General features: G+C 59.9%; 1 protein-coding gene across 2 annotated transcripts; it reads left to right on the forward strand.

The window, feature by feature from the left end:
* Positions 1-2,106: 2,106 nt before the first annotated feature.
* Positions 2,107-18,475, forward strand: COL1A1 (collagen type I alpha 1 chain). 2 transcript variants are annotated; one of them, XM_045985138.1, is made up of 51 exons: positions 2,107-2,320; positions 3,840-4,034; positions 4,165-4,199; positions 4,307-4,342; positions 4,448-4,549; positions 5,607-5,678; positions 5,950-5,994; positions 6,159-6,212; positions 6,415-6,468; positions 6,979-7,032; positions 7,153-7,206; positions 7,459-7,512; positions 7,615-7,659; positions 7,778-7,831; positions 7,946-7,990; positions 8,163-8,216; positions 8,480-8,578; positions 8,666-8,710; positions 8,808-8,906; positions 9,040-9,093; positions 9,233-9,340; positions 9,421-9,474; positions 9,745-9,843; positions 10,013-10,066; positions 10,155-10,253; positions 10,844-10,897; positions 11,067-11,120; positions 11,225-11,278; positions 11,386-11,439; positions 11,880-11,924; positions 12,017-12,115; positions 12,394-12,501; positions 12,947-13,054; positions 13,251-13,304; positions 13,478-13,531; positions 13,764-13,871; positions 13,960-14,013; positions 14,145-14,198; positions 14,347-14,508; positions 14,595-14,702; positions 14,818-14,925; positions 15,033-15,086; positions 15,188-15,295; positions 15,691-15,744; positions 15,858-15,965; positions 16,268-16,321; positions 16,600-16,707; positions 16,804-17,086; positions 17,201-17,391; positions 17,698-17,940; positions 18,059-18,475. In XM_045985138.1, the coding sequence occupies exons 1-51, from the start codon at positions 2,230-2,232 to the stop codon at positions 18,203-18,205; spliced, it is 4,383 nt and encodes a 1,460-aa protein (XP_045841094.1). In that variant the 5' UTR covers positions 2,107-2,229; the 3' UTR covers positions 18,206-18,475. The 2 variants fall into 2 exon arrangements, with proteins under 2 accessions (XP_045841094.1, XP_045841095.1); XM_045985139.1 differs by lacking the exons at positions 14,347-14,508; positions 14,595-14,702.

Raw genomic sequence — 18,475 nt, forward strand, 5'->3', positions numbered from 1 at the left:
ACACCACACACAAGCCTCCCCCAACCCCAGGGGTCCCAGAACATCCTTTAGAACCTCCTTCTTGTCATCTGAGAGGCTCAATCTCTTCTTTAAGACTGGCCTGGGATACCTGGACCAGGAGCACCGGGGGAGGGGACTGGAGGCTGGAGTCCTGTCCTGGCTTCCAGAACTCAGGGGGAGAGGTGGGCAGGTCACAGCAACCCTCATCCTTAGCCTGTGACACTCCGCCCCAGACAGCCACTGCAAGAGGGACAGGATCCTTGTCCCCCTTGTCCCCCTCATCCCCCTTGTCCCTGACTCCCAGGACGTGGAGTGGTGGGGGCAGGAACTGCCATCTCAGCAACCCAGCACTGTCCTGCCTGTAGTCGCTGGCACTAGGCGGGGGCAGAACTTGGGCCACAAGTTGCTGCCACATGGTGGGGATAATTGATGAAGGCCCATCCCTCCATTGCTGTCTGCTCTCTGGAAACTCTATATTTTCCCTTTAATTATAGCCCCTGCTCTCTCCCTCCGCCGCCCCACCCGCACCGCTCATCCTGGCTGCCCACGGCCTACGGCCTACGTGGCTCCCTCCCCTTCTGTTCCCTTGGTCTTTTTTTTCCTTTGCCTTCGTTGCACAAAACCAGCTGGGGGAGGGCGTGGAGAGGGGCGGGGGGAGGCAATGGAATTTTGGATGGTTTGGGGGAGGCGGGGCTCCCCGCTTCCACGTTTGCAGCTCTGGAGTGATGGGGGTGGGGGAACCCAGGCGGGAGGGACTGGAGTTGATGGACATGGCAAGGGGACCCCAACCGCCTTCTCTTGGGCCCACAGATTTCCGTAGGGCCAAAAGTAGAGGGCTGTTGGGAGATTGGGACCAGGAGAAGGGAGGACACTGGCTTCTGGGGGCATCCCCCCAAATATAGCCTGTTGTTCTTGGGGTCTCCACCCACCTTCAGGGGTTCCCAGGGGCAGAGAGCAATGCCCTGGATTTTCAAGAAAGAGGTGGGGCAGTAGGGAACATCTTCTAAAATCAGGTCACTCAACCTTCCCTGCAATTCCATCCCAAACCCCCAAAGGCAAACCTCCCCCTGACACCCAAATTCCCCCATAGGCCCCAACCTTGAGTCCAGGTACAACCAGCTGCTCCCTGCAGCTCTCCGAAGGAGACTCTGTGGGATACGAGAGTCTCAGGCAGGTCCTGGCCACCGCCCGAGGCCTGCCTTCACACAAGACCCTTTTCTAGGTCACCGGTGACTACAGTGCTCCTGTGCAACCTCACTGGCCTGGGTGGGTGGGGAGAGTCCCAGCAGCTTCCCATCACCACTCTGCTGCCCTATCACGTACCCCCCAAGCTTCCTTCTGGAGAGATCACACAGTTACATTTCTCACGCAGTGTCTCAGCCTCCCTACCCTATCTCTCTCAGTCCCACCTTGGGTTCCGGAGAGAGCATGTGAGTCCATCTTGGAGACTCAAGCAAGGCAGAATTGATGTCCTCAAAATCAATCCCCTCTTGCCAACAACCCCCACCCAAGCATCTCATTCCTAATGTCTGCAAAGGAAACTCTAACCTCTTCTCGAAACATGTCTAAGCTCCCCGCCACACCAGAAGACACCCCTAAACAGGAACATCTTTTAAATTCTCTGGTTCTCCTGTTTTAGAGGAGAACCCGGGCCCTTCATACCCATCCCTTAGTTCTGGCCAAGGATGTCGGTAGGGTGAATGAGACATGGCCAAGACTACCCTCTCCAGACCACTGGAAGCTTCCCCTTCCAGCTCCTCAGGTCCAGTTCCTCCCGATGGGGGAGTCCCAGGAAGCAAGCCCAAGGGGCACCACCACCCATCTCTAGCCCACCCTATACTGGGGACCTAGCAGCACCTCAGCAGCAGCATCTCTGGCCCAGGCTGGGCTTGGGGGCTGGGGAGGCAGAGTTGCGAAGGGGGGAGATGTGCGGTGGACTCCCTTCCCTTCCCTCCTCCTCCCCCTCTCCCTTCCAACTCCCAAATTGGGGGCCGGGCCAGGCAGCTCTGATTGGCTGGGGGACGGGCCGCCGGCTCCCCCTCTCCCAGGGGCAGAGTTCCTCCCTGCTCTCCATCAGGATGGTATAAAAGGGGCCCGGGCCAGTCGTCGGAGCAGACGGGAGTTTCTCCTCGGGGTCGGAGCAGGAGGCACGCGGAGTGTGAGGCCACGCATGAGCGGACGCTAACCCCCACCCCAGCCGCAAAGAGTCTACATGTCTAGGGTCTAGACATGTTCAGCTTTGTGGACCTCCGGCTCCTGCTCCTCTTAGCGGCCACCGCCCTCCTGACGCACGGCCAAGAGGAGGGCCAAGAAGAAGACAGTAAGTCCCAAACTTTGGGGGAGTCCAAGGGTACTTGGTATATTGCCCTGCGCTCGGTCCCGGCGGTGGTCTGCGACTTAAACTGAGACTCGGGATGCTCCGAAGGCTCAGGGACGGCAGGAAGATGGTGAGGGTTCTTCCTGCGCGCTGTGGGAGAGAAGGCAGTGCCCTCTGGGTGGGCGGTGTAGATGAACGCCCGCGGGCGGTGAGAGGGGAGGATGGAGCGCCGCGGGAGTTGACACAGGAGGGAGTCCTGAGCGCGCACTGTGGAGTACCACGGGGGAAATGTGGGGTCTGGGCGCCGGGTAAGGGAAAAGTACGTCGAAGATGGGACGGGGGCGCCGTGCTGGGAGTTTGGAACCCAAGATGTGAAAGCGATCGGGAAGGCTGTGGGATGATTCATAAGGAAAGATTGTTTGCCCTCTCTGCAGGCTAGACAGTGTTCCTGGGGCCGCGGGGGTGCTGGGCTGAGGGGGGAGGGGGCGCGGAGAGTGGGCGGGTTGGAGGATGAGAAACTTTGGCGCGGACCCGGCAGGGCGGGGTCCTTGCGCCCTCTGCTGATCCACACTGAGCCCCGCGCCTCCCCGTCCAGCGCTTCCCCGCGCAGGAATTGCGTTGAGTGGACGGGCGTTATTGCCTGTTGTGGACCCCACCTCTAGTCCTGGAAAATAAAGCTGGGGACTGGGTAGCCTCAGTCTAAAAGAAGTGGCCAGTCCTAGGAAATTGCTTGGTGTTGCCCGCCACCTAGTGGCCGTCTGAGTAGACGCTCGCGCGGTGGGCGTGGTTAGCTAACTTTATTAACTGTTTGCGGACTTCTTGGTTCTTTGGCTAAGGCATGACCCAGAGACCTTGGTTAGCTTTAGGAAAGAGGGGTTGTCCCGAGAGAGGGCTTTTGAGATGTCTGGGTGCTGGAGGTTAGGTTATATCCTACTTTGGGAGTACCATATAAGTCCCTGGGCGGGACCTCAGGCCAATAGGCCCCGCCCCATCCCTCTAGCCCCGCCCAGGCTATCCCACCTGCCCTGGGATGGGGCGGAATGGGGGCGGGACCTCTCCTCTCTCCTCCTACCGGTGCCCCCGACCCCACCTCCCCCGTCTCCACCCATACCACGCCCCCGCTGGATGGGGCCCCTCCTGATCTCTCTCTTTCCCACTTTCCCACCTCCCCACCCCCTCCCAATGGCTTTTTTATTTCACTTGGCTTCAGCGCCGACGGGCTGGGGTTGGAGTTGGAAGCAACTCCGGCCTAAAGCTTTGTTTAAATTCCTGAGAACTGGAAAGAGTTATAGCCGCCTTGGCCAGGCGCCTCGGCCCTGTCACTGGCCCTGATGAGGAGCAGATGAGCTTTTAAGGATTTGGGGAAAGGAGGGGGGACGGGGAGGAGGAGGCGGGAAATGGAAAATCTAAAAGTGTCCTTACGATAGACGGGATAGGCTACGGGTAGGGCTGGGGACCCTGGAGCCCCGAGGTGGGGGGCTCGAGCGCCGCTGACAGCCCCTCCTTTCCCCTCTTGCCCCAGTCCCACCAGTCACCTGCGTACAGAACGGCCTCAGGTACTATGACCGAGACGTTTGGAAACCCGAGGCCTGCCGGATCTGTGTCTGCGACAACGGCAACGTGTTGTGCGATGACGTGATCTGCGACGAAACCAAGAACTGTCCCGGTGCCCAAGTCCCCCCGGGCGAGTGCTGCCCCGTCTGCCCCGACGGCGAGGGTACGGCTCAGGGGCCTGGGGGTGGGGGAGGGCGAGGGTACGGCTCAGGGGCCTGGGGGTGGGGGAGGGCGGGGCCGCCCGGAGCACCAGGTGCAGACCCCGCCGCTCACCCGCGTCTCTTCTCCCCTAGCGTCACCTACCGACCAAGAAACCGCAGGAGTCGAGGTAATCCTCTGCCTTCGACTTTTGCCACCCTCCCGAGGGTCCTCAAGTGCCTCGCGTCTCTAACCCTGCTTCTTTTGTTTCTTCTCTCCCCACCCCCACCCCCATAGGGACCCAAGGGAGACACTGGCCCCCGAGGTCCAAGGGTAAGTAAGCGTGGCCTTCACTCTGCGATAGGGGCTGCAAATGGGCGTGGCTCCAGGCCTGCGCTCACCGCCGCCCGCCCTCTCCCCCCTCCCCTCCTGCTGCAGGGACCTGCCGGCCCCCCTGGCCGAGATGGCATCCCCGGACAGCCTGGACTTCCCGGACCCCCCGGACCTCCCGGACCCCCCGGACCCCCTGGCCTCGGAGGAGTAAGTGAAGACTCAAGACAGTCCGATCAGGCCCTGTGTGCTCCACTCCTCTCCTGTTCTTTTTCTTTTCTTTCTTTTTTTTTTTTTTTTTTTGTGGGTTTTTTGGCAGATGGCACACTTTATATTTTGAAATGATTTCAAACTTAGAGAAAAGTTTCGAGACTAATGCCAAGAAATCTCACATACACTTCACAGTTTGTCACATTTCCTTTATCAGTCTCTGTGTATACATATAACTGTCGCTATTTTTCCTTCTGAACCATTTGTGCCTGAGTTGGCGGATGTCATGTCCTTTTGCTCCTACATACTTTAGTGTGTCTTTCCTGAGAACAAGGACTTTCTCTTACGCGGTCATTGCACAATGATTACATTCCAAAATTCTAACATTGGTACAGAACTATTATCTAACCTACAGCCCCTGCCCAAATGTCAACAATATCCCAATAATGCCCTTTATTGCAGTTTCCCCCCGATCCAGGATCATGAATTGCACTTAACTGTCACATGTCTTCAGTTTCCTTTACTCTGGAACATTCCTCAGACTTTCTTTGTCTTGCACGACCCTGAAATTTTTTTAAGAAGCCAGTTGCTTGGTAGAGGCCAACTGTTTTTATGACTGTCCCTCAATTTGGGTTGGCCAGATGTAGCCTCATAATTAATGTGGGACTCTGCATTTTTTTAAAGAAAAAAAAAGATTTTTATTTATTTATTTAACAGAGAGAGACACAGTGAGAGAGGGAACACAAGCAGGGGGAGTGGGAGAGGGAGAAGCAGGCTTCCCACTGAGCAGGGAGCCCGATTCGGAGTCCGATTCAGAGCTCCAACCCGAGACCCTGGGATCATGACCTGAGCTGAAGGCAGATACTTAATGACTGAGCCACCCAGGCGCCCCTGGGCCCTGCATTTTTGGCAGGACTGTCTCACAAGGGATGTTGTTGTCCTTCTTAGTGGATCACATCAGGAGGCACATGTCAATATCCTATTCTCAGTGACGTCTTCCGCCTTCCAACTCACTGATTTCTCATACACTCTCTCTTGGTTTTTTTTTTTTTTCTAGAACTTTGCTCCCCAGATGTCTTATGGCTACGATGAGAAATCAACTGGAGGAATCTCCGTGCCTGGCCCCATGGTGAGCCACGGGGGGGGGGGGGGGGCAGAGATGACAGAAGAGGAGTCCATGGGGATCCAGAGGGCATGGGCCAGTGGTGGCTTATGGGGGTGGCATAGATAACTCAGGAAGTCAAGACGACCATTGGAACCTGAAGTCCAGAGAGGATGCAAGACAGCTGGGTGGTCCCAACAGGAACCACTGGGAGATGGCAAGACCCCACCCACATTGCTCTTCCCTACGGAGATATGACTCAACCTCTCTCTCTCTCTTTTTGTTTTTCCTTCTGTAGGGTCCTTCTGGTCCTCGTGGTCTCCCTGGTCCCCCTGGCGCACCTGTGAGTATCCAGGATGTCATCATGTGCCATCCTGGGCTTCAGTCTTCAGAAGGGAGGATTGGGATGAGGGTAGCAAAGGTGCTTGGAGAGATCACTTAGTGATCTGGGGAAAGACTGGTGGGGACCTGTCCTTCTAACTGAATCCCTCTTTCCTTCTTCTCCAGGGTCCCCAAGGTTTCCAAGGCCCCCCTGGTGAGCCCGGCGAGCCTGGAGCCTCAGTAAGTGTCCTCCCCCCCAGCTCACCCTATACAAACCCACACTCCGTCTACAAATACGTGGATTCTCCCATTGAAGGACCCCTCCACTGCTGTCCTCTGGGCTCTTCCCTACTTCCTCCTTCCAATCCTTGTCTTCCCATTTTTTTTTAATTTTCCCCCTTCTCCTGGCTATTCTAATCACCCTTCTTCCTGTTTCCTCTAGGGTCCCATGGGTCCCCGCGGTCCCCCTGGTCCCCCTGGCAAGAACGGAGATGATGTAAGTATTCCAGGCGAGAAGATCCCATCTAGTCCCCAGCACCTCCATGGGTTAGGTCCCTGTAATCTCCACACCCAGTGTCCCACCTCCTTTGGGGGTGATGCTCAAAGAATGGAAGCCAAGTTCTCCCTGATGCATGGGACTGCCCTTAAAAAATGACCTTCAGCCCTTGTGGGATGTTCCCCCATCTTCCCAGTGGAGGACTGGCCTTCCCGACCCTCCAACCACCTTAAAGTATTCCCCATCCACATCCCTCGGGGTGAACGACTTCCTTAGGCTTAATTATCTTAGATTTGCCCTCCATATATAGAAATAAACAGAAATACCTTTGCAGGGACGCAAAATACACCAAACAAGGATTTTACAGTAGATGTAAGCTGAGCTCCAAATTCAAAGATAAGATTCTAGGCTCCTCAACCTGACCTTCAACAATACCAAGAAAACTCAGACCTCCCACACTTTCCTGGCCCACGGGTGCATGGGCATGATGGCCTCTTCTCTCCCTTTCAGGGTGAAGCTGGAAAGCCTGGTCGTCCTGGTGAGCGTGGCCCTCCTGGACCTCAGGTGAGCTGGAATGCGTGGCTGGCCGTGGGCTTCTCTACAAGTGGGTTTCCCTTGGGAGCTGGGTCCTCAATGGCATCTTCTAATGGCCCTACCTTTCTCCTCCTTTTCTCTTCTCTCCAGGGTGCTCGGGGATTGCCTGGAACAGCTGGCCTTCCTGGAATGAAGGGACACAGAGTAAGTCCCCTTTGAGCCACTGGGTGGCAGCTACAGAAATCCTAAGGGATAGGGAGTAGGATTCCAAAAGAACTCCCCTCCACTGGGAAAGAAATCTCAATGAAGAGATTGGGTGAGCTCTTGGCCCATTTGGGGTTTTGTCTAGTGCAGAGACAGAGCCTGGGGGGACCCCCTAAGACACCTTCTTAGGTCAGAGTGGGGACCAAGGTTCCCTTCCATCAGTACTCACCTTGGCCCTTCTTCCTATCTTAGGGTTTCAGTGGTTTGGATGGTGCCAAGGGAGATGCTGGTCCTGCTGGTCCCAAGGTAAGAAGATGCCCAAATGTTGTGGGCCTCCCACTTCCCCCCCATCCCCCGCCAGCTCACACACGTGTGAACGAATTCCTAACTTTATTCTCTGTTCTCTAGGGCGAGCCCGGTAGTCCTGGTGAAAACGGAGCTCCTGGTCAGATGGTGAGTGTGTCCAGTTCTAGAAGGAAGAGAGGGTACAGGATATAGGGGCCAAGATGAGGCTTGGCAGGGGAGGGGTGCGTCACCCATCTCACATGGCTTTTCTGGCTCTTGTTGTCAGGGCCCCCGCGGTCTGCCTGGTGAGAGAGGTCGCCCCGGAGCCCCCGGTCCTGCTGTAAGTACTCCTGTCCCCCTGGGAGAAACCTGGGCCCTGGCAGGGGTTCCTGACCAGTTATAGGGACTGGCCTGTGCTCAGCGCCGGTAACTGGGGCTCCCCTCTCTCTGACAGGGTGCTCGTGGAAACGATGGTGCTACTGGGGCTGCTGGACCCCCCGTGAGTGTGACCTCTGGACCTCGGTGCCTGAGAGTGGGGAGGGCTCTTGGTGTCAGCTCTTGGGGGGGGGGGGGCGCGGCATGGGGCTCAGAATCCCAGGACCTCTGCTGTCCCCGGCTGTGACTTGCAGCTACCGCCTTCCTTCGTGCTGACATTTCCATTTCATTCACAGGGTCCCACCGGCCCCGCTGGTCCTCCTGGCTTCCCTGGTGCTGTTGGTGCTAAGGTGAGCCCCCTGCCTTCTTCTGAGCAGGGCTCCACAGGCCAAGGTAGGGGGTGTCTCCCCGCTCTCCAAACCAAAGGGACCAGAGAAGCCTATTCCCTTTATCCTGGGATCCCCTTCTCTGATATGGGAGTCCTGATTCTTGGTCTTCCTGTCCCTGCCCTACACACACACACACACACACACACACACACACACAGGGAGACATCCAAAGGAGAGCTGGGCTTCCAGGTTGGCTCCTAACATGTCCTTTTTGTCCCATCCAGGGTGAAGCTGGTCCCCAAGGAGCCCGAGGCTCTGAGGGTCCCCAGGGTGTGCGTGGTGAGCCCGGCCCCCCTGGGCCTGCTGGTGCTGCTGGTCCTGCTGTGAGTGTCGCCTCCTGAGCGCCCTGGGCCTCCCCCCAGTTCCCCGTCTTGGCCTGTCCCTCACCTGCTTCTCTCTCTGTGCCACAGGGAAACCCTGGTGCTGACGGACAGCCTGGTGCTAAAGGTGCTAACGTAAGTGCCGCAGGGGTCTCAGAGCCACCCCCGTGGCCCCCCTCCCGCAGACCCCCTGCCCTGCGCTCCTGAGCTCAACCTCTTCTGCCTCCCACAGGGCGCTCCTGGCATTGCTGGTGCTCCCGGCTTCCCCGGCGCCCGAGGCCCCTCTGGACCCCAGGGCCCCAGCGGTCCTCCTGGTCCCAAGGGTAACAGCGTAAGTATCCCTCTGCCACTGAGTCCCACCCCATGCGCTGGCTCCGGTGTGGCCCTCCCTGTTTGAGCAGAAGGTTCCAGGCCAGTTGTGGACCCCAGACTCTTGGCTCATCCCCTTCTCCTCCCGCGTGCAGGGTGAACCTGGTGCTCCCGGCAACAAAGGAGACACTGGCGCCAAGGGAGAGCCCGTAAGTGCCCCCGCCCGACGGCCTGTCTGCCCTGGGAAGCCCTGGAGGGAGACCCCGGGAGGGGATGGGAACCCAGGAGCGAGATGGCACCCGATCCGCCCCTCACTGCTGGTCGCCCCCTGGTCTCTGCCCTCTCCAGGGACCCACTGGTATTCAAGGACCCCCTGGCCCCGCTGGGGAAGAAGGAAAGCGAGGAGCCAGAGGTGAACCCGGACCCACTGGCCTGCCTGGACCCCCTGGCGAGCGTGTGAGTGCCCCCCTCTTTGCCCCCAGCGCCAGCCTGGCGCCCCCCATGTCGGAGCTCACCGGCCTCTTCTCCTCCTGCAGGGTGGACCTGGTAGCCGCGGTTTCCCCGGTGCAGATGGTGTTGCTGGTCCCAAGGTAACGTCCCTTCACGGCTGGGGTGCTCCCTGTTGCGCCGCGGGCATTACCTTCCTCTCCCCCGTGTAGTTGCCTCCCACCTCCAGCCCCGGTCATTACTGCTCCATGCGGCTGCAGGCTCTCCATGCTGGACTTCACCTTGACCTTGCCCCTGCCCCAGTGCCCCTCAGAGCAACCCCACCCTGCCCCACCGGGAGGAGTAAGACGCTGGGCCATGGTAAAGAAGCCCAGACCCAAGACCCTGATTGTCCCCATGACTCCCCCAACCAGGGTCCTGCTGGTGAACGTGGTTCCCCCGGCCCCGCTGGTCCCAAAGGTTCTCCTGGTGAAGCTGGTCGCCCTGGTGAAGCTGGTCTGCCTGGTGCCAAGGTAAGCCCTGACCCTTGTGCCGGACTTGTCCCAGGACCCTGCTGGGCCCCTGTGAGGTCTGAAATGAGGCGCCTTGGAGCAGGACCACGGGTCTCTCTCCTGAGGTGCCCCCTCCCCTCCTCTGTCCCCCTTCTCCCCACCTGGCTCACACCTGTTTGCTGCTCCCTAGGGTCTGACTGGAAGTCCTGGCAGCCCTGGTCCCGACGGCAAAACTGGCCCCCCTGTAAGTATCACTCTTGCCAGGGCCCCTCCCACCCTTCCAACCACCCACCCTCCGTCTTCACTTCCGGTTCTGTGCCGTCTGTCCTTAGGGTCCTGCTGGTCAAGATGGTCGCCCCGGACCCCCAGGCCCTCCTGGTGCCCGTGGTCAGGCTGGTGTGATGGGCTTCCCTGGGCCTAAAGGTGCTGCTGTAAGTATTCATTGAGGAACGTTCCAGAGACAGGGACAGGCACTCCTGGAAGTCCTGGAGTCCTGGGCGCCAGTCCCAGCTTTGCCACTGACTTGCTGTTGGCCTCAGGCCACTCACTGCCCCTCTCTGGGGCTCAGTCTCCCTATCCAAAAAATGGATAGCTCTACTCCCATTGCTCTCTCCTTGGAAAAAAAAAATTGTTGGAGCAGCCCCCCCAACACACGCACAGGGGAAGAATGGTCCTTTTTAATGCTAGTCACCCCTACATCTGGATGGGCTCTTTGAGGTTGAAAAGGAGGTACCAGAGGAGATGAAAGCTCTTTGCAGCTCAGGTCACCATAGGCATATGGTGGCAAGAAGGAGGGGACAGGGTGGGGACAGCAGCCTGCAGGGACAGGTAGTCTGGGGAGAGAGGGCTCAGGGAGACACGAAGGGACCAGTAATAACATCCAGCAAAGCATTTCCCTAGGACTAGAGCTGGGAGAAAAAAAAAAAACCCTTAAAAAATGTCCCTCAGGGTAAACCAAAAGGACCCAAGAGGCCTGGATTCCCACCTAAGCCCCACTGACTCTGACTCTGTTTCCCTGTAGGGAGAGCCCGGCAAGGCTGGAGAGCGAGGCGTGCCTGGTCCCCCTGGTGCTGTTGTAAGTAGCTCCCCGTCGTCCCCGTCCGGTCACTGCCCCTGCTTGTGACACATCCCCTCCCTGCAGAAGGGGTCAGAAAGCCACAGCCTCTCACCAGGACAGCTGGTCTGCTCTGTCCTTGTCCCCCTGCCTCCTCCCCAACCCCGAGTCCTTTGTTCTCTCCCCACAGGGTCCTGCTGGCAAAGATGGAGAAGCCGGAGCTCAGGGAGCCCCTGGCCCTGCTGTAAGTGTCCCGGGCAGGCAGCCTGGGGAGGGGTTGCTGTGGAGACACCCTGCCCCCCTTTTCACTGGGCCCTTCGAAGGACCACAGCATTCTTTCTGTGACAGGGCCCTGCTGGCGAGAGAGGTGAACAAGGTCCGGCCGGCTCCCCCGGATTCCAGGTGAGGCCTGCCTGGCGGGGGCGGGGGTGAAGGTCTGGGATCCCCCTTGTTCTTTTTTCAGATTCTAATCCCACCCGCCTCCTGCCTCCCCCATTTCCCATCTGCAGGGTCTCCCTGGCCCCGCTGGTCCTCCTGGTGAAGCTGGCAAACCCGGCGAACAGGTAAGAGGTAGCGGGTGGCCAGAGAGGTTGGGAACACAGGGCGTTTAGAGGAAGAGGCCAGCCTGCCTCCCTGCACAGATAACCAGCAGCTAGAGGGATCCAGGTTAGACACCCTGCAGGACTTCCTGGAAGCAGGGTGCGGAACACCTGCCTGATAAGATCTCGACGGGACTACATGGCTGCTGATTTTTTTTTTTTTTTTTTTTTTTTTTTTGGAGCTGTGGGGCTCACTCTGACTTTTCCCTCAGCCCAGAGTTTGGGGAGGGAGCTGTCTCTGACACCACCCCAGGAGGATGAGAGGGCTAAGCCCAGTTCAGTGCAAAGAAGGCATTGGTCTGAATGACAGACCCCAAGGGCCGGCCCCCAGGACATCAAGAACGCTCTCCAGTGGGGAGGACTGAGGTGGGGTTGGCTCACTCTCTGTCCTCCCTCCCCCTCAGGGTGTTCCTGGCGACCTTGGTGCCCCCGGCCCCTCTGGAGCAAGAGTAAGTAGAGCTCCTGGCTGTTCCTGCCTAAATGCCCTGCCCTTGGCCCTGTCTCCGGAGCAGCCATCATGCGCCCCATCCTTCTCTTCCAGGGCGAGAGAGGTTTCCCTGGTGAACGCGGCGTGCAAGGACCCCCCGGCCCCGCAGGTCCCCGGGGAGCCAATGGTGCCCCTGGCAATGATGGTGCTAAGGTGAGGGCAGCAGAGGGATCAGGTCCAGCCCCTCCTGAGTCAAGGGCAGGTGCCTGGTTGTGGCCAAAGCCCCCTAGGTATGAGGGAGGGGTGGCAGGGGGACAGGACGGAGTGGGGTCCGTGTGCAACCCGAAGTTCTGGACTGGGAGCCTTTCGTCTTAGCTGGTGCTTATCTTTATCCTGGGCACCGAGACCAGGAGGTATTAAGAGGGGGCACAGGGCTGTGACCCACTCCTGGGACCCCACGCCTCATACCAGTCCTCTTGTTTGTCCCCTAGGGTGATGCCGGTGCCCCTGGAGCCCCAGGTAGCCAGGGCGCTCCTGGCCTTCAGGGAATGCCTGGTGAACGAGGCGCAGCTGGTCTTCCTGGTCCTAAGGGTGACAGAGTAAGTTAAGCCCCTCCCCTGAGCCGTGCGGGGCTCCCATCTCTGTCTCCCTCTGCTTGGGACACTCCAACCTCTCGCTCTACCCTCCCTGGGCTCTTTCCCTCATCTCCTTAATCCTCTCTTCTTCCCCTCTGGCCTTGGTGCTGATAAACCCTCTACCAGCCTATCCAGGCTCTTCCCACCCCACGAATCACCATGGTAACGGGAGGAAGGGTGACCTGACGGATGGATGGCGTTATTCATCCCTCTACACAAGGCATGGGCCTCTTGCCCTAAGTTTCACCACAGCCCCCAAGCAGGCACCTTTTGCTCTGAAAGATCTTGAGTCCCAAGCACAGGCTGGGGTAGGACAGAGCTGGGGAGGGATCCCAGACACCAGGAGGACACTCCAGGTCACCTCCCTGTCTGCCTCCACTGCAAGTCTCGGGCTTTCCTCTGTCTTTAGGGCGATGCTGGTCCCAAAGGTGCTGACGGTGCTCCCGGCAAAGATGGTGTCCGTGGTCTGACTGGCCCCATTGGTCCTCCTGGCCCCGCTGGTGCCCCTGGTGACAAGGTGAGGTGGCCCCACTGTCCCCCCTAACACACAGGTTTCCCCAGCAAGCCTGGGCACCGCTCCCAGGGAGAGGCAGGTCCTGCCATTCTGAGCTGGTGACATGAACATGGGAGGACCAGAAGACGGGAGGCTCTCCTGGGGTCGTCTGTTGGGGTTCTTACTTCCCTGACCTGAGTCTCTTGTCCCTCCCTCTCAGGGTGAAGCAGGTCCTAGCGGCCCTGCTGGTCCCACTGGAGCTCGTGGCGCCCCCGTAAGTACAGAAGACCCACACTCTGCCCCAGGCTTTGTACTTCCTGCCTCCTCCTCCTCCTTCCCTCTCACCTGCTCTGGGCCCTGGGGAATGCTTTTCGGGGCCGTCTTCCCCTCCAGCTCTGTCCCACCCCAGCCCAGGACCCCCCTCCAATCTGCCTCCTTTTCTTCTAGGGAGACCGCGGTGAGCCTGGTCCCCCTGGCCCTGCTGGCTTCGCTGGCCCCCCTGTGAGTACCAAGACCCCCACCATTTTCCGTCCCCCACTGGGACACGGGACCTTGGGAGACTGCATAAGGACAGAGGCGTGGGCCAGACTCATGGAAGGAGGGCGGGGAGGGATTCTCGTCCCATTCTTCCTGGAGTGGCTCCCCTTCTCCAGCCCCTTGGGGGCCCCTGATGGGCCAGCGCTGCCGCTGCCGTACCCCGCTCCTCCACTCACTGCCCTCCCTCCTTCCCCAGGGTGCTGATGGCCAACCCGGTGCTAAAGGCGAACCCGGTGATGCTGGTGCTAAAGGCGACGCCGGTCCCCCAGGCCCCGCCGGCCCCACTGGCCCCCCCGGCCCCATTGTGAGTATCTCACCCTCCCGGCCCTGAGCCGCATGTGGACCTGGGGCTGGAACCGGCCTGGTCTTAATGGCTCTGTGCTGTCCTCCAGGGTAACGTTGGTGCTCCTGGACCCAAAGGTGCTCGTGGCAGTGCTGGTCCCCCTGTGAGTATCTCTCACTTTGCTTCTCTGCTGGGGCTCCTGCCGACCTGTGTGCGGGGGGGTAGGGGCGGCCAGGCCAGCCTGGGGCAGGGGTGGGGGTGTTCTCCCTCTGACTCTCTGTCCTCCTCTGCCAGGGTGCTACCGGTTTCCCTGGTGCTGCTGGCCGAGTCGGTCCCCCCGGCCCCTCTGTAAGTACTGTGGTGGAGACTCCAACACTCCTGGGGGGAGGGGCAGTGGTGAGGGGCACAGGGGAGGGGAGGGTGCTGGACCCCTCTGAGGCCTCTGCGGGGCTTCAGAATCCACTGGAACCTGACAGCCCCTCTTCTCCCTGCCCAGGGAAATGCTGGACCCCCTGGCCCTCCCGGCCCCGCTGGCAAAGAAGGCGGCAAAGGTCCCCGTGGTGAGACTGGCCCCGCTGGACGTCCTGGTGAAGTCGGGCCTCCCGGTCCCCCCGGCCCCGCTGGCGAGAAAGGATCCCCTGGTGCCGACGGACCAGCTGTAAGTGCGCCCTCCCGAGGGGTCCCGAGCGGGGGCATACTCCCCAGCCCTGGCAAGGCACCTCACCTTCGTCTCCCTGCACCCAGGGTGCTCCTGGCACTCCTGGACCTCAAGGCATCGCTGGACAGCGTGGTGTGGTCGGCCTGCCCGGTCAGCGAGGAGAGAGAGGCTTCCCCGGTCTCCCCGGCCCCTCTGTGAGTGCCCCCTCCCCTCGGGGCACCCCGAGAAGAACCATCCCTAGGGCTACAGCCCTGGAGGCCGAGGGCCCTTCCTCTACCCTGTCTCTGGCCTGACTCCCTTCTCCCGCAGGGTGAACCTGGCAAACAAGGTCCTTCTGGAGCCAGTGGTGAGCGTGGCCCCCCTGGTCCTATGGGCCCCCCTGGATTGGCTGGACCCCCTGGCGAGTCTGGACGTGAGGTGAGCCATTGCCGGCCCCGTGCCAGTGCCCTCCACGAGGCCACTTTGGCCTTGGCCTGAGCCTCCCTTCCCCTGGCTGATGCTCACGCATCCCTCTCTCTTGGCAGGGATCTCCTGGTGCTGAAGGCTCCCCTGGACGAGATGGTTCTCCTGGCCCCAAGGTAAGATGTCTGCGCCCTAAGGCCACGACCCCACCTGCCGCTCCCCTGCCCCAGCCTGTTAGCTGGGACTGACTCCCTGTCCCCTCCTCTGCCGCTCTCAGGGTGACCGTGGTGAGACCGGCCCTGCTGGACCCCCCGGTGCTCCCGGTGCTCCTGGTGCCCCCGGCCCCGTTGGCCCTGCTGGCAAGAGCGGTGACCGCGGTGAGACTGTAAGTAGCTGGACTCTGGCCTGTCGTCTTGGGCCAGGGACTCTCTGGGCCGGCCCGCGGGCCTGCAGATGCCCATCTGACTTCCCCGAGGCTGGAGGAGGACAGGGGTCTTACAAAATGTCGGGGCCCCTGGCTGTCCCGAAAACCCGAGCCTTGGCTCAGCCTCGAGGCGCCCCTCTCCCAGATAGACCCTCGCCTCCCCTGGGGAAGGGGATTTGGCCCCAGGAGCTTGCCCCAGGTCACACCAAGCTGAATTCCCCTGAAGGTTCATCTGGGGCTCAGGAGGGACGGACATGGTAGGAAAGGATGTGAAGAAGGACGGACGTGGTCGCGGGGTGGTTTCATCCCGCAGCTCAAGCTGTAGTAGGATCTGATGTACTCTCTGCTCTCCCCAGGGTCCTGCTGGTCCTGCTGGTCCCATCGGCCCTGTTGGAGCTCGTGGTCCCACTGTAAGTGCCCGGCTCTGGCCCTCGTGTCTGGGTACCTGGTCCAGATGTGGCCTACATCCCGCTCAGTGCTAATGAACCTTCCATCTGATAGCCTGTTCCCTCTTCTCTTCTAGGGACCCCAAGGTCCCCGTGGTGACAAGGGTGAGACAGGCGAACAGGGTGACAGAGGCATAAAGGGTCACCGTGGCTTCTCTGGTCTCCAGGGTCCTCCTGGTCCTCCCGTGAGTATACTTAGCACCCACAGCCCCCAGCTGCCATTGAGCCCTGTTATACAATGAGGGGGTGTTGCCTCGGTTTCCCCTCTGGATAATCATTCTCATTCCTCCCTAGCAGGGACCGGGGTATAAAGATTTATGGTCATTGCCAAGGGGCTTCTGGGAGGGTGAGGGACACAAAGAGGGGGTAGAGGGGGTCTTAGCCTGTGGACACCCTGGGACTAGATGTCCAGAATAACGGGGCGGGGGCAGGTTGCTGGCCACATTTGATCCACACGGGGTCTTACTGTTCTGCCTCTGTCCTTCAGGGCTCTCCTGGTGAACAAGGTCCTTCTGGAGCTTCTGGTCCTGCTGGTCCCCGAGTAAGTCGTGCCTCTATCTACCTTCCCTTGCTGGGGCCCAAGCCCAGGCTCACTTCGGGGCCCCCTGTCGGGGACACAGGCTCTGTAGAAGGGTCTGGGGGCAGAGGCTGGGAGGAGGGAAGAAAAATCCCAGGCGATCTTGACTGACTGCAAGAATGAACGCGAAGGAGGCTGTGGAGGCCGAGCCGGGCCAGGAGGGCAGTGGGCTTCTCTGCAGAGCTGGGCTGGTGGTACTGTGCTTTTGAGCAGAATTCCTCCAACCATCTTCCCTTTCGCAGGGTCCCCCTGGCTCTGCCGGCTCTCCTGGCAAAGATGGACTCAACGGTCTCCCAGGCCCCATCGGCCCCCCTGGTCCTCGCGGTCGCACTGGTGATGCTGGTCCTGTTGTACGTAGCCCTCCCCCACCTCCTCAGCCCCCGTGGCCCTCAGCCCCAAGGGCGCTTGGACCCTGGTAATCCCGGCTCTCCTCCCTCTCTATGCAGGGTCCCCCCGGCCCTCCTGGACCCCCTGGTCCCCCCGGTCCTCCTAGCGGCGGTTTCGACTTCAGCTTCCTGCCCCAGCCACCTCAAGAGAAGGCTCACGATGGCGGCCGCTACTACCGGGCCGATGACGCCAATGTGGTCCGTGACCGTGACCTCGAGGTGGACACCACCCTCAAGAGCCTGAGCCAGCAGATCGAGAACATCCGGAGCCCTGAAGGAAGCCGCAAGAACCCAGCCCGCACCTGCCGTGACCTCAAGATGTGCCACTCCGACTGGAAGAGCGGTGAGGGCCGCCTCCTCCCGCCGTGACCGCGCGGAGCCCCAAGGGGCCCGGATGCCCACGGGAGCCCCACCGTCCGTACCTCCCCTGACTCGGTCTTGCTCCGTCCCACCGCAGGAGAATACTGGATTGATCCCAACCAAGGATGCAACCTCGATGCCATCAAGGTCTTCTGCAACATGGAGACAGGTGAGACCTGCGTGTATCCCACTCAGCCCCAGGTGGCCCAGAAGAACTGGTACATCAGCAAGAACCCCAAGGAAAAGAGGCACGTCTGGTACGGCGAGAGCATGACCGACGGATTCCAGGTGCGTCCACTGGTCCTGGAGCCGCTCTCCCAAGATGGGGCTGGCCCAGGGCTCGGAAGGGTCAGGAGGTGAGGTCCTGGGTGGACTAGGCTCCTGATAAGGGGCACGAACACTGCTGGGCTGGGAGGCAGGAGTCCCGGGTCCTTGATCCTGGCTCAGACATGGGGTGCCCACGGTTGAGCAAGGGTTGCTACTTCTGAAGGGTGCTCCGGGATGCTCTCAGAGGACTCCAGGGAGGGAGGCCGGGACTAGAGGCTCCAGCATGGTCACTCACTTGCTTCTCCCCCCTTCCCCCCTACCCCCCAGTTCGAGTATGGTGGCCAGGGCTCCGATCCTGCCGATGTGGCCATCCAGCTGACGTTCCTGCGCCTGATGTCCACCGAGGCCTCCCAGAACATCACCTACCACTGCAAGAACAGCGTGGCCTACATGGACCAGCAGACCGGCAACCTCAAGAAGGCCCTGCTCCTCCAGGGCTCCAACGAGATCGAGATCCGGGCCGAGGGCAACAGCCGCTTCACCTACAGCGTCACCTACGACGGTTGCACGGTGAGTCCCGGGCCGGGCCCCTGTCTGGGCTCCGGCTCTCCTGGCAGGCCGTACTCGCCCTCACTCCACCGCTCCCACCCGGTGACGCCCCTCTCCCGTTGTCTCCCCTTCACCCCAGAGTCACACCGGAGCCTGGGGCAAGACAGTGATCGAATACAAAACCACCAAGACCTCCCGCTTGCCCATCATCGATGTGGCACCATTGGACGTTGGCGCCCCAGACCAGGAATTCGGCATGGATATTGGCCCTGTCTGCTTCCTGTAAACTCCCTCCCACCCAGCCTGGCTCCCTCCCACCCAACCCACTCACCCCTGACCCTGGAAACAGACAAACAACCCAAACTGAACCCCCCAAAAAGCCAAAAAACGGGAGACAATTTCACATGGACTTTGGAAAATATTTTTTTCCTTTGCATTCATCTCTCAAACTTAGTTTTTATCTTTGACCAACTGAACATGACCAAAAACCAAAAGCGCATTCAACCTTAACCAAAAAAAAAAAAAGAATAAATAAATAACTTTTTAAAAAAAGGAA

This window comes from Meles meles, chromosome 18 (assembly GCF_922984935.1).
Source record: "Meles meles chromosome 18, mMelMel3.1 paternal haplotype, whole genome shotgun sequence".
NCBI classification, from domain to species: domain Eukaryota; kingdom Metazoa; phylum Chordata; class Mammalia; order Carnivora; family Mustelidae; genus Meles; species Meles meles.

Coding starts and splice junctions, on each gene's coding strand:
- COL1A1 (XM_045985138.1), top strand. CDS start 2,230: ATGTTCAGCTTTGTGGACCTCCGGCTCCTGCTCCTCTTAGCGGCCACC. Junction 7,832..7,945: donor CCGGAGCCCCCGGTCCTGCT/GTAAGTACTCCT, acceptor TCTCTCTGACAG/GGTGCTCGTGGAAACGATGG. Junction 14,014..14,144: donor GTGGCAGTGCTGGTCCCCCT/GTGAGTATCTCT, acceptor CTCCTCTGCCAG/GGTGCTACCGGTTTCCCTGG.